The 14,910-nt window shown below is 51.8% G+C and overlaps 1 protein-coding gene across 1 annotated transcript in view; it reads left to right on the forward strand.

Annotated features, from left to right (window-relative positions):
• Nucleotides 1-14,910, forward strand: part of CACNA1G (calcium voltage-gated channel subunit alpha1 G) — a 146,386-nt gene that overhangs the window by 31,476 nt on the left and 100,000 nt on the right. Inside the window, 2 exon segments of the mRNA XM_079323127.1 lie at nucleotides 12,472-12,583; nucleotides 13,006-13,139. Coding sequence (XP_079179253.1) covers nucleotides 12,472-12,583; nucleotides 13,006-13,139 — 246 coding nt within the window.

The following is a 14,910-nucleotide window of genomic DNA, read 5'->3' on the forward strand; positions in this document are numbered from 1 at the left end:
TATTTTGGAATACCAAAAGACATCCTTGTTGCTTTTCCTAAGCCAAAGTGAGTGAGTGAGGCTCGATGATGTGCAGGAGATTGGGAACCTAGGGAGTTGTATATATTTTTCATGAAGCTTTTTGGGAGATCAAAAGCATTAGAAATCATTTGGTTTAAGGTTCCTGAAGTTCCTCACTCAAATGCCTTGAGTGAGGTTTGTCCAGAGCAGCCTGGGGCTTTCCAGGACACAGCAGTGTGCAGGGCTAGATCCAGCAGCAGAAGCAGGGTCTAGTAAAGGTTTTGGAGAGGAAAGGATTAATTGCTTCTTACTGGGGGCTAAGTGCCAAGAATGTCTCACCTCTGTCCATCCCAACAGCTGCTGATGATGATGAGGGTCAGGACATCTGCACTGAAGGTGCCCAGCCCCCTTGGCAGGACAGAGACCCCCAAAGTGGCAATTTCCACCCAAATGTGCTCAAACCATCCTTGCTCCCAGCTATGTCAGTAAAGCTGAGCTGTGGCAGGGATGTGGAAATGGAGCCTTTGCAGTGCCAGGGCCTCTCTGCCTGAATTCTCTCCAACGCCAAGAAGCTCCCAGGGCAGTGGGCACACAGCAGGTGTCAGGGCTTATTCTGCAGGAATGAATGAATGGAATAAATCCATTTAAATGCCAGGTTTTGACACAGGTGACAGGCTTTGGGAGGTGGCAGTGGCTCAGTCCCTGCTCTCCCTTTGTAGAGGTTTGACTCTGACACACACTGTCAGGGCTGCCAGCACAGGAGGAGCCACAGGGGTGGGAGCTGGTCCCTGGCTGCCAGAGCCCTTTCAAGGCATTGCAGATGACGTGCCATCCTTTAGCTGAGCTCCCTGGCTATTGTTAGCTGCTGTTGAAGCCTGACACTAATTAAATAGGGTATTTTGTGTTTAATAAATTCCCACTTGAGTCATGCCAGCAGGAGGGCACTGGTAGGGATCTGGCCAGTGCCAGATTGCCATTGCATCCCTGGAATGGTTCTCCCTGAGAGTTCCTGCACCCCTCAGCCCTGTGAGTGCTACTCCACAAGGGTGCACATCCCTGCACCCTGGCAAGCCTGTCTACCTGGTCCTTGGGAAGAAAAGCCCCCTCCCTGTAGCAGCAGGACTTTGGGATCCCCAGAGGGATCCTGGGAGCAGGGTGAGCATCCCTGGTGCCGTGTCCCATCTTGTCCCCTTTCCTGCCACCCCAGGCAGGCAGCCCTGTGCTCACCCCACTCCCTGTCTGTTCCCACTTCCCATCTTTGCAAGGAGACATCAACACTCTGTCATGAAGTGAAAGCATCAAACCAATGTGATGCCCCAAACCCCCGGGAAGCTCTGGAGCTCTGCCTGCACCTTGGCTGCTGGGAGGGTGGGGAGCTGTCCCTGCTGCCAGCCAGGCTTTGTCCTTGTCTCTCCTTGCCTGGAGGGGAGGCTGGACTGGTCTGTTTCCCCTGGGAGTACCAGAATCACACTTGGGCTACCAGCAGCAGCAAGCAGGCTGCTGGAGGGAATTGCAGGAGCAGAGGATGTGGTTGGCTCTGTGCCCCTCCCTGGCTGCTGTTCTTGCCTGGGGAGAGTAAACCAGGGCAGTGCCACCCCTGCAAGCAGATTCCATAGGATGTATCTTAACTTTTACAAAATAGTGCTTTTGTCATCTTTTCTAAGATGTGAGATATTTAATCTAATGCATCATGCAAACCCTGCAGTGGAGCCCCTGTTGCTTCTTGGGGCTGTTCACCTTCTCTCTCTCTCTGCATCTACCTTTGTTTTTTGGGCAGTGGGGTGTGGCATGTATAGGACATCACATCTGAGTGCAAGGTTTGGGCTGGAGCATTTGGGCTGGATCCTGCTTTTGAGCTGGCCTTGCCCTGTTTGCCCTGGCTGCAGCTGTGTGTGTGTGAGGCTGGGGAGTGTTTTGGGGTGGCATCCCCTGTGTCCATGCAGGTGCCACAGCAGAGCTTGGCTCCTGAACTGAGCACCATCCCAGCTCCATCCTCCTGCTTCTTCCTTCCTCTACCACCTCCCTCCTTCTCCTCCTGGATTCCAGTCCCTGAGCTCCTGCCATGGATTTTCCTGCAGGGCTCAGTTAGACCCAACACCCAGCCCTGCTGAGCCCCCAGCCTGCTCCAGCTCCCACTGCCCACAGCTCAGCCCTGGGGAGAGAGAGCAGCTTCCTGCTCCTGGTCATTCCACATAAGCCTGGATGGATTTTCACTGTGGGATTTTGATGTGGTGTCAGGATTTTTCCATTCCTGCAGAGGAGTGTTCCTTGTAGACACCTCAAAGACTGAGTCAGGTGCACCAGCATCTCCCAGTGCAGTCATGGGCTGTTGCAGCCTCCTCCATGCAGGGAAAAATGCAGGGACTGTGGGCTGGGGTAGCCTTGACCTCCACTTCTCCACCTGCAGTATTCCCTCCTTGCCACTCATTCCTGTTGTGAAAGCTCTGTGTTGCTTTCACTGAAAACTGCTATTTTTCTTATTTTTATTGATCGTAGACTTCAAAACCCAAAGTGTGTGAGATGCTTCCAGTCTAATTAGTACTTAACCTGCAACAAAATATTGTATTTTACATTGATTTTTTTTTTTTAGAAAGGAAACATTGGCTCAGTTTCTAAATGAAACACTTTAGCAGGCCATTTGGAAAATCATCATCATGTTCAGACTTTGTAAACATAATTTCTTTAATATTCTTTTTTCCTGCAACTTGCAGCCAGGTAAGAAAACGTACACAAAAATTGGTGGGTGGTTTGGGTTGCCCCAAAGCTGTATTTCTCCAGCATTATTCTGAATGGAAAGTTGTACCCAGCATTGCCAATGCCAAGCAGTGAGTGGGAAGGGCTTGGTTCTCCCGGGTCAGGCACAGCTCCCAGGGAAAGGGTTCCTCAAAGGAGACTGTCCCTCAGCCACCCTTCCTGTCACAGCAAAAAACTCCTGGGGACCTCCCAGGCCAGTGTCCCCAGGCCAGGGCAGCAGGGAAGGGGAAGGGAGGAGGATGAGGACACGGGCTCTGTGTCCCCCAGCTCTGCTTGAGCCATTTTCACCTTTCAGAAGTGATGAAAAGGGTCCAGCCCTTCTGCCCTTGTTCCACGGGCTTAAAATGATTCTGGGTTTGTCCTTGGATTTGTCCTCTGAGCTTTTTGTAAGGCTTGGCCAGGTTTCCTCAGGGACTTTGAGCTTGTGCTCTTTTGCAATCAAAATACTGTGCTGGGGACATGGAGGGCACAGCTGCAGCAGATGTGGCCAAGAGCTGGATGCTTTTGGCTCCTCTTGGAGCCACTGCAGCCAGAGGACTCTGCCTCTCCTCCTGTCTCCTTTTTCATCCCCCAAACCCCACACTGCCCATTTGGGGAGTGCAAAGGGACAAACCCCAGAGCTGAGCTTCTCTGGAAGGTGTTTGCCTCAGTGCAGTGGATGTGCTTGGTGAAAGAGGGTAGAGGGAGGGTGCTGGGGAGTGTCCCCATCCCTATTTGCCTTTTGGGACTTCTTGGTGATGACTGTGGGTCTGGCAGTGTGGGGTGTGCTGTCAGGGCTGTGCTGTGCTTCAGGGTGGGATGCTCTGCCTCTCTGGGTTCCCTCCTGGGCTCCTGCCCTGTGCCATGGTTTCCTGGTCTCAGTCTGCACATGAGCATCCATTTTCCAGTGTCTCTGAATGAATGGGATGGGCTGGGGCAGGGTAGAAACAGGCCATGTGTCTGGGATGGAGATGGGGTTGTTTGTTTAGCTTGCTCACCAAGAGCTCTTCCTCTGAGGTTTCCCCTGGCCCTCAGTCAGAAGAGGGAATTCTGTCCCTCTGCCCAAGAAGCAGCTGGGATTGCTGCAGGGAGCATGCAGACCAGCTGTCATTGCTGTCTGTCCCCATGTTCACCAGGTTTTGTGGTCCTCACTCGCTGCCATCCTGCCATCCCCTCATCTGGGTGATGTGCTGGGTTAATCAGCAGGGGTGGTGGTGGTCCTATCCCATCTGCACTTTCCCAATGACATTCCCTGGCCTGAGTGAATCTTTTATGCACTCAGTTGTGTATATTGAACAGGCTGGGATTTGGTTTGAGCTCATGTGGGAGTTTGGGGGCTCAGAGGGCTGCACCCAGGGGATGTGGCTGTGAGAGTGGTCCCCAGGGGAGGGAGGCAGAGCCTGTTTCACCTGTGACAGGCAGGGTGCTGATCTTCACAGGGAGCACTTGGGCTCCACAGGGAATATTTTGGCTCTGCAGATGTGGGCACAGAGTTTTCCTGGCCAAGGAGGGTTAACCCAGTGTTGGTGGGAGCAGAGAGTGAGCTTGTCATGGATGGTAGGAGAAGCAGAGGAGCTGCCAGGACAATTAGCACAGGCTTGTTCTGCCCAGCACGTCCCTGGGATGCAATCAGCCTGTCGCTTCCCTGGCTTTATTAATACATTGATTTTTGGAGGTCTTGGCTCTGTGCAGAGTGGTGCCTGTCAGCCAAGCCTCTGCAGGGAGGTGGGGGCTCAAGGTGGCACATCTCTGGGCATGGCAATGCCTCATTTTGGAAGCTGTTCCTGCTTCTTCCTCAGGGACTGATGGCAGAGGAGGAGGAGGAGGAGGTGGAGGAGGAGGAGGAGAGACATCCCCTCCATCTGTGCACTGCCCTAGGAAGGGATTTAAATCACAGGTTTGCAAAAAAGAGGAAATGTGCCTGATTTGCTCAGACTTTGAAGCCTGCAGGAGCCTCCTGACAATGATCCCCTTCCTGCTCCAGGCAGGTCTGGCTCAGAGGGATCTCCTGCCCTGGCCATGGAGCCAGGCACTTCCAGCAGTGTCTCCCTCCTGGGCTGGGGCAGCAGCAGGATCAGTGTGCTCCTGCAGCTCCCACTGAGAGCAGACAGGAGAGTTTCTGCCCCAGGGTCAGTGCCCTGCATCTCATCTACCCTCTGCTCCAGCAGCAGAGGGTGAGAGATGCTCTTCAAGGAAACACATCAATATTAAAATATAAATAATAAATAATATATAGATTTAAAAATTTATATAGATATATATGCTTAGGACTAGTTTTAACCTCATCCATCTTCCCATGAGTCTGGGAACTCCTCTTCCCTGTCCCATCATTCTTTCCCCCTCCAGTGGGATCCTGCCTGACCAGCACAGGCTCCTTGGCAGGGCAGCCTTGATGCCACATGTGTGGCCATGCAGAGCCACCCCTCAATTCCTTCCTTTCACCAACTGTTACATAAATCCGCTTTTATACTGAACTTGTGGACGTCACTGGAGCTCTGTCCATACCCATAACATCACTGTTTCCATGGGAACCAGCGTACTTCCAAGGGGGAAAAAGTAGAAGGAGACTAAAAAAAGGACAAAGAAGGAACAAAATAAGACAAATATGTGACATATCCCAACTATGTGTCGGTGTAGGATGTTACAAAGATTTCACTGCAACTTGTTTAGGCAGCCTTGCATAACAGTTTTTGTCTTGAGTGTAGCAGCAAGCAGAATCACAGATGGCAGAAACTTAATAGTATCCCAAATATCCGGAGTCCCTGAGTGAGGAAGAGATGCCTCTGGCAGCTCTGCACGAGGTGTGAGCAGCAGTGAAGCTGCAGCTGCCTGTGCTGCAGCATTCCCTGGGTTCCCTGGGTTTTCTCTGTCCTGGGGCTGTGCCTTGTGAGGGGTGGCACTGCTGGGAGCTGTGGATGTGTCCTGGAGAGCAACTGGCACCTCTGAGCTTTAGGGATGTTTGCAGTGAGTGAGTTTAAACGTATGTATTTGGGGTTTAGTGTCCATCCACTCTGCACTTTATAAGGTGTGGTGGGGGAAAAGCTCTTAAATAAGTTATTGAGCCTCAGCAATGGCTTTGGCATATGGAGAGTATTTTAACTGGCAGCCCCAGTTTTCCCATGGAAGACCTGGCCATTAGGAAGGATTTTACTGTTCCTGCCAACATCTTTGTTAGTGGCATGTGTGAGCTGCTGGGATGGGCAGAACCATCCCCTGGCTCTGTCACAGGAGGTGATGGCTGGGCTGGGAGCTGGGAGGGACAGCTCTGGCAGGAGGATGGGGACACACTCCCACCTATGCAGCCCCACTCTGGTGGTGGGAATGGAAGGAGAGCCTGTCCCTGAGCCACCCAAATGTTTGCTGAAGGTGCTAAACTGTTGGGAGAAGGAGTATGGGGGAAGCTGGAGCTTCTGTGGAGCTCAACTGGGCAAGCAAGGCTTCACCTTCTTCCCTTCTGCTCTGCTCTGCAGGAGATGCAGGGCAGTGGGAGCTGGGTCCCAGCACATGGCTGTGGCTGGTGAAGGAGCTGCTGAGCTCCATGGAACTCCACCTTCCCCTTCCTGCTGGGCCAGGCTGGGGCCCTTTGCCCCAGGTCATCCTGGGCTGTTCTTTGGTCACTGCTCTTGGTGCTGAGACAGGTGTGAGGAGCAGGGAAGGGCTGGGATGAGAAGCCACAATAAAGTTAGCCTAAAGTGCTCTTGCTTGACATTTTATTACTTTATATTCTATTTATTTTGTTAAAGCACCCATCCTTGCAGATGCTGGTCCCAAGGCTGGGCTGCCAAACCCTCCCATCTCAGGAGTTAATTGCAAGTGATATTATGTATGGCTTTTCTTAAAAGCTCCAGCTCCTGAAGTTTGGAGATTATGCAAGTCACTCAGCTTGCAGGATTTTTTTATCTTCATTTTTTCTTCCCTCTTTAAGCAATAAGATTTTAAAACCTTTTGGTTGCTGGAAAAAAACCCTTAAAGTAGAAATCTAAAAGGTTACCAGGAAACAATAGTGAAACTGTAAGACAAATAAGAACTTAAGCGTTTAATTTTTTTTTTTTTTTTTTTTTTTTTTTTTTTTTTTTTTTTTTTTTTTTTTGCCTACATACCTTTTATGTCACTCTTCATCCCCTCTAAATATGGCATCATTTTTTTCCTCATCACTTGGGTGGCTGAACAGGGCTCCTCCACACTGCTGAGCAAATCCTGCCTCTCCCTTCAGAAGTGGCTGCATCTCACAGGCAGAGGAGAGCATCTCTGCCTGCAGCTGGCAGTGCTGATTCTAACTCCTTGAGAGAAGAATGATTAGATGATTGCTCCCTGAAATCCCCCTTTTCCTCCATTTTTGGGCTTTACAGTCCATTTCATGTGTTGTGGGGCCGTTGGAGCCTCTGTGGTCCCACCAGGATGGGAGCAGAGTGCTGCCTTTCATGGCAGAGGGGAGCAGCCAGCAGTGCATCCCTTTGAACATCTGCAAGCCAAAATGAATTAGAGATGACATTTCCAAAAACACTGCCATGAATAATCGCCCTGTTTTGGTTTCCCAGGTTTAATTGTGAAGCTGCATGAATTAAAGGAACCTCCTGGGTCTGTCTGTGCTGGGAGGGAAGTGGTTTTGAAGGTCTGCAGAGCAGTGCTGAGGCAGGGATGCTCCTGGCTGGCTCTTTCCCAGCTCAGAGCCTATGGGTGGGATATGCCAGGCTCAGTGGGGTGATGCCAGCTCCTGGCAGTGTGTGCTCAGCCTGCCAGCTGCAGTGACCTGGCATGGGGCAGCTGTCACGCCGTGGAAATGGAAACACTCTCTGAGCAGTGCTTGAATTTTTAAACCCCTTTGTGCAGCCCCACTGGAGGAGCTTTGCTTTCCAGGAATGCCCTGGCCATAGGACTGGCCTGGCACAAACCCCTGCAGACTGCAGGGCTCCATCACACGTGTGCCATGAGCACACCAGGCTGCCCTGCCTGCAGTGGCTTCTCCATCCTGCCAGGGAAATCAGCTCTGCTGCTGCTGTGATGCTGCAGGAAGCTGTGAACCTGCAGCATCTTCCCTGCTTCATCTTGTGTCCCTCAGAGGGACAGGTGGGAGCAGCCTGGAAAAGAATCTGGGAGGTGCTGTAGGGCAGAAACCACGTTAATGGCACTGGGGGCTGCAGGACAGGGAAGGGGATTCCTGGGTAGGGATACTTTGAGAGCACCTCTGGCATTTCTGCACCACAGAGGTGGAAATGCTTCCTGCAAATGCTAAATGCAAAATACAGAGATTGGTCTTGCTTTCAAAGGAATGTGGTAGGGAAAAAATAAATAAATCTAATTAAATGTCCAGGACTGTGGTTGGAATTCTATAACCTTTAACAGGGCATGACATGAAGAGCCTTTTCCTGTTGGCTTGGTGCAGTCAGAGGCAAAGCTGGGAAGGGGTTATTATTTCCATCTGTGAGGCAGATTAATTTTTAGGACTTTTAACTTCCCTTGCAAATGGCCTAAATTAATGTTTTAGGATTTTAGTCCCTGCCTTCTCCCACCCCCCCAAAGGCCAGGCCCTGGAAGTGCCATTATGCTCCTGTCAAAGGGGCTATTTCTGGAATTGATGATATGAATGAAGCCTAAAACTCCACTCTCATTAACGTCTGCAGCTTATCCCGGTGTCACTCCTAAGCTGGTGGAACTTGGTGACACTGCAGGGGGAGGCTGTCATTTCAACCCAATTTTTACATCACATTTGCACAAAAATTTCCAGGCCTTGCCAGCGCTTTCCACACATTTGTCAAATCCCAGCCCTGTCCCAGTGAGTGAGGGCTCTCCTGGCACAGGAGGGATGGCTGTGGGTGCTGCTGGGGCTTCATCCTGGGTGTGATCCCTGCATGGAAACCACTCCTTGCCCTAAAAAACAGGGGGCAGAGAGAGCCCAGTGTCACCTGCCTGCACCCAGGGGGTTTTTGTGTTCCTGGGGCTGAGTTTCACTGCGTGGCACAAACCTGCAGCCCCTGATGCCCACAGAGCTCTGCTGGCCGGGGGGGCAGGGGGAGGCAGAGACCACCTCCCATGTCCTTGGAGCTGCTGCTTCACTGGACAGTGGGAGAGGGGTCAGGGAAGGAGAGGGGGAATGGTGGGAGCTATCTGGGAGTAGCAAAGCATCAAGGGGAGAAATGAACCCCACAGAAGACTGTGTGTCCCTGTAGAGCATCACCAAATGCTCCCCTCTGTACTCAGCTTGGTCAGAGGCATTTCCCCTAGGGAAAGGAAAGGCACCCCCATCTCTGGGGCACAGAGGTGCTTGCTCTCCTCACCTCCAAGCCCAAGAGCCCACCAGGAGCTGTGCAAGTGCTCCAGCTCCTCAGAGAGAGCCTGGGATGCAGCTGGCCAGAGCATCTCACCTGGTTACTGCTGCCCTTGGGCAGCAGATCCCCATTTAATTCACTCACTGGTGAATTTGATCCAAACTTCTGCAACCAAATTATAGCAAGCATAATGCAATATCTTTCTCTTTTAATTGCATTAGGCTGGCTAATTGAATCTGGGACTCTTGCCTTTTAATTCCAAAAGTCAGGTGCTGTGGAGCACGGAGAGGTGGCACTGTGAGCAGTGGTGCTGGGAGGGGGCTGAGGGCTCTTGCTCCATCAAAGGGCTCCTTTTGTAACAAGTGAGTGACTTCTGGACATTTTCCTTCTTTTTGTCTTTTGTTCTCTCTATCTTATGAATTTTAAGAGTCAGGTTACAACAGAAGTGTTACTGCGAATTTCTGCGTGGCAGAAACAGATTTTTTTTTTTTTTTAGTTGAAAAGAATCTGTGAGGATTTTGGCTGCCTGCCTTCAGCATGTTGGTGGTAAAAATGTGTTTTTTTAAGAGTACGATGGGATGTAAGAATACGATGGGATTTTTAAGAATACACTGGGATGAGCAGGTGACCCCAAAAAGTGGTGACATCTGTGGGGTGAATGGGGTGATCACCTCCTGTGTGGGCATGAACCCCATTATTGATCCTTTTTCTTTTAAATATCAGCCCTGCTTGGTGTGAGGAGGGGGCAGGACCCTGCTCTGCTCCCAGCAAATATTTATCTCGTGCAGTGAGGGCTGTGAGCTCAGCTCCTCACTGGCAATTCCACCTCTGCCCTTCCTTTCAAATATTCTCCTCCTCACCTGAACTGCTGCCCAGGGACTAACACTGTCTCCAGTGCTTCCCCAAAGCCCCTTTGCCCCTTCTCTGCCTGCACTGCAGCAGTGAGAGGCATTCAAAAAAGCACCTTCTGCTTTTGCTAATTGAAGAGTTTCCCTTTGTCAGCCCCTCAGCTCAAAGGAGGGTCGGTACAAAGCCGTAGCCAGCAGCACTTTGTGTGCCTCTGAAAATCCCATTAGCAGAAGAAAGAGCTTGAATTTTCATTCAGCTGGAAAAAAAAAAAAAGAGAGGAAAAAAATAACACCCCCCCCCAACCTTCTGATCTATCAGCTGCACATTAACATACTGCCCTGGGCACTGCTGGGGTGCCTGTCCTGGGAATATTTAATCAGAGTGAAGTGTTATATTGGACTGAAATGTATGTGCTCCAGGGAGCAATGTGCTGATATGTGGTCTGCAGTTAAATTTGGGGTAAAAAACTTCTGCTGTCAGCAAATAAACACCCCTCCTGCTCCCTGGGTCCCCCTCCCTCTCCAGGCTGTTGCAGATGTTTGTTCCTGCAAGACAAGGTGGGATGTGGGGAGGGCAGCCCTGATAGGGAGGACAAGATAGGGTGGGGGGACCCTCACCATGGGCAGGGGGGCAGCAGGGGGGCCATGGCTGTGCCAGGATGGGAGGTGCTGTCCCAGGGCAGAATGTCTTTGGACAGGCAGGGGCTGCTGGCTGCACCATGGGGACCCTCCTGGGGGTTCTGCTCCCCAAATCTCCCTGCTGGCCACAGCTGGTGCCCTGTGTGTGGCAGGTTGTGGCATCTTGGGGGGCTGCACTCTGCTGGCTTCCCCCCACTGCAATCAGTCACTGGTCCCAGTGCCAGCCCTCTGATGAGCATTGAGGGGCATCTGAGGCATCGTGCAGGCTGTGGCATGCCAGGGAAGGACAGGGTGTCTTTGGTGCCATCCTGGGCTCCTCCACTTCAGGCCTTGCTCATCCCTCTGTGCTGGATATGGGGCTCAGCTCAGCTGCCCTGGGTGGGCATTAGGGCCCTGCTGGGTCTTGCACAGGGAGGAGGTGAGATCAGAGTGGCTCCAAGCTGGTGCTCACCATGGTTGTGTGCCCATCTCTGCTTGCCCACTGGGGAAAAAGCACCCCCAGCTGGGATGGAGTGTGTGGAGGAGATCCAGTGAAGGCTCCTGTCCACTGCCATGGAAGAGTTTGAATGGATCTTTGACTGTCTGGGGACTTGCCCACTCTCTCTGCAGGTTTTGACCAAACTAACCCAGCTGTTTTGGGCCCTCCTCACTTCCCTGCTGCATATCTTGCACAGCCCATGCAGGTGGCATTCCTTCTGTCACCTCTTTGGTATCATACAGGGTGTTTTAAAATTCTTTATGTTCCCAAGGGCTTTGCAGCTCCTTGCTGGTCAGGCCTGGTTCTGCTGGGGGATCTTCCTAGCCCCCCAAATTGGGGATTCCCTTCAGTAGCTGCCCCCTCTTCTGGCTGCCCTCCAAGCCTGCCCCCACAGGACTATATTTAGGCTAAATATCCCATCCCATAGCCCCAACCTGACAGTTGGAATGTCTATCCCAATATCCTGTAAACATTTCTCCCAATTAAAAGATCCAGATTGCCGACAGTCGATCGGTGACTCAGCCCCATGTGGTTTCCCAGGAATTCACACAGGATGGGTGGCAGGAGCTGCCAGCCCCAGACCTGCATTCCCAGGGGAGGCACCTGCTGATTCATCCTCACCTTCCCCTTCCCCAGGCAGATAACACTACAGCACGGGCTCCTCAACACCACCCGCTGCTGTGTTGCACTGAAAACTCTCGTCTGACAAGGGCCATGCTTATTTTCCTGGAGCATAGAAGCTGCTGCTGGCACTCAGGCAGGAGCATGGCCCTGCTGTCTGTGGGTTCTGGCAGTTGAGAGGGTGTTTTTCATGCTAGGCTGCAAGATAACCCTGAACCAGCCAGGATTTCCCACCTCTGTGCTCTTGGAAATGCCCCAAGAAGGATGCAGGAATTGGGTACCAGGTTTGAGCCATCCCTATGGGGATATGCTGCACACTTTATTCTGCCCCAAAAGTGCATCCAACATCTGTCCCAGCAGCTCAGCTCTTTAAAATTGCTTTGAGAGGCAGGGTAGGGAATGGGCTCTGCTGGCCCTCACTTAAAGGCTTTTAGGCAGTTCATTAATGGTTTTGGCTGTCTTCATTTGGATTGGGAATGAAAGTTCAAGCAGTGGCTTCAGGGAAACACCCCTGGGATAAGCTGTGACATGGTTAATAGAAATTGTAATGTTGTTAAAGTGCTTTTCTGTAAAATGCCAGGAGAGGAAATTAATGGTGTGGGGTTTTAAAATTTTTTTCTAAAAGTTGATATTTCTCATTTAATTAAACGTTTTAATCCATCACATCAGCACTCAGCACTTTGCCACGCAACTTCCATTTTAGAGTGGTTTTCACTTCAGCTGTAGCTCCTGATGGGAGGAACACATGCAGGTATCTCAACATGTGAACCCAGACAGAGCCTGGGGGAGGGAAGCTGCTCTGCTCCTCAAAAACCAGGAAAATCCTTTCCAGCTCACCTGATGGGTGCAGCTCTGGATGTGTTGGCTCCTTGACAGGCGTGTGCAGGTGGTTTGAGAGGGTCAGCATGCTGGTGATCCTGCTCAACTGTGTGACACTGGGCATGTTCCACCCCTGCGAGGACATCGCCTGCGACTCGCCGCGCTGCAGGATCCTCCAGGTATGGGGCTGGAGCTCAGACAGCCTCAGGGCAGGGCAGGGAAGGGCTGGGCTGCCTCCAGCTGGGCTGGTGTTGCACTCTCTGTGCTGCCAGCCCTTGGGAAATGCAGGTTTTGGTGCTCGGGTGAGAATGTGCAGTGCTGCCAGGCAAAGCCCCTGCCTGGCTGTGCCAGCCCCAGCCTAGCCAAGCCTTTCTTGGAGTGCTTGGGGAAGGCCAACCATCTAGTGGTCAGTGATAGCAGTGCCCAAAATAGACCTGTCCCATTATCCTGGCACTGTGGGTGCTGTTGGACCATCAGGGCTGCTCTCAGCACAGCTTCCCCCCAGGGATTTACCTTTGAGAGATGCTAGACTCAGGTTCCTAATTCCCTCCCTTGGTGCAAGTGTTCAGGAGCATCCCTCCTCCCTTCCTTTCTTTTGCAGAGCTTTGATGACTTCATCTTTGCCTTCTTTGCTGTGGAAATGATTGTCAAAATGATCGCCCTGGGGATTTTTGGGAAGAAATGCTACCTGGGAGACACGTGGAACCGCCTGGACTTCTTCATTGTCATTGCAGGGTAGGTCTGGGGGGCAGCTCCCCTTCTTCCTGGGTCTCTGCTGTTATTTATGGCTCTGCTTGGCAAGCACTGGATTTGGGAGCAGCAGAGGGGGCTGGGGGTGGCTGGTGCTGTTGGTGATGTCCATCCCAGGACAGTGATTTTCCCAGCAGGGATCATTCCTGAGCTGCAGCCTCCCCTCTGGTGCTCTCAGTAGCTTGAGGGAGTGCTGATGCTCAGCTCACAGACACAGCAGGGCAGGGTGACAAAAGTTGTTTGTGGTGGATTTTGAGCAGCCTGGGGCTCCTTTGCTGGGCACTGGGCTTGGCTCTCCTCCCTTCAGCCCACCAGAGGTTTAATTTCCATGTTTGCAGTGGGCAGTTGTGAGCAGGGAGTGCTGTGCCTGAAGGATCATTCACTGGAATGTGCAGGATTGCCCTCACTATTATATCTTTTTTTTTTTCTTGAGGGAAAGTGATCAAGTTTGCCTTTCAGAGTGTTTTCCTTTCAGAGGCACCTGGTTTGAATTAAAGGCTCTTCCAGCATCTGAGAGTCTCCTGGCAGAGGCTGGAAATCCACATGAAAAGTCCTTGGCCAGCAGCCAGTGAGCTGAGTTCCTTTGACACATGAATCTCTTGCTGGCCCTTGCCTCCCCTCCCTGCCCCAAGAGCCTCAAGACTTTTGGGAAAACAGTGGGGGTTTGCCTCTTTTGATAGAGCTAGGGATCAGATTCACTAGATTTTCTTGGAAAGAAGCAGCTTGTTTGCCTGGCATGGGTTTGGTGTGGGGCAGCCCCTCAATGAGTTTTCCTTATGGTCCATTGCTGGCCTCACAGGGACATGGCCTGTGCCTCTGCTAGGCAGCTGGGAGAGGTAAAATGGAGGTGCCAGGTCTCCCAGTGCATCCTTGGATTGCCAAATCCATTGTTGCAGAGAAGATGCAGTGAGCTTCAGACCCAGGAGCTGTGACTGTCCCCAGAAACCTGCATTCTGCAGGAAGCCACAACCTCCTACTTCCCAGCCCCACCAGCCTCTGGCTCCTCAGTTTAGGAGAAGGCTCAGGGTTTCCTCCTGAAATGTCTGAGCAATGTTAAAGAAAACAGTGGTGGGATGCTGGACAAGAGGGAACCACAGGTCCAGTCAGGTCTGGTAGGGTTGTAGACACCAGCAGCACATCCAGGGGCTGGAGCTTGCTAACCCACCTTCATTTCTTCTTGTTTATTATATCTTACACCATAATTAATTGTGATGAAGAGCCCAACCCAAGCAAGGCCAGACATCCCATCAGGGGGAGCATGGTCACAGATGCTGGGCTGTTCCCAGCTCCACTGGGGTGCTGCCACCTCACCCTACCAGGCTGCTCCTGCCTGTGCTTGTTGATCTTGCAAAGCCAGACTTACCCTGAAGTCCTTCTGGGGATCCCATCATGATCATCATCACTCTAAAGGGACACCAGCAGGGACCATCTTTATTCCTGTGCCGAAATATCACACTCCTCTTTGCTTAAGCAAAGAAACTTCTGCATACCTGGCCAGGTGTTTGGTATGTGATTATCTCCTTCCTGGGCAGTCACATCATGGCACAGATCCCCCTGCAGCAGCTGCTCCCCCATCCAATACCTTTTTTGTGCTGGAGAGGATTTTGCAGCATGGCAGCCTGACCCTCTCGTGCCTCCTGCCAGGTTGGTTTTGCCTCTCACTAAGTGATGGCTCTTTCCTTCATGTGCATGAGCTGTTCCCATCTGGGCTCTGTCAAAACCAATTCAGCTGGCAAAGGATCGAACTGGATTTAAA

This window comes from Erithacus rubecula (genome assembly GCF_903797595.1).
Source record: "Erithacus rubecula genome assembly, chromosome: 20".
NCBI classification, from domain to species: domain Eukaryota; kingdom Metazoa; phylum Chordata; class Aves; order Passeriformes; family Muscicapidae; genus Erithacus; species Erithacus rubecula.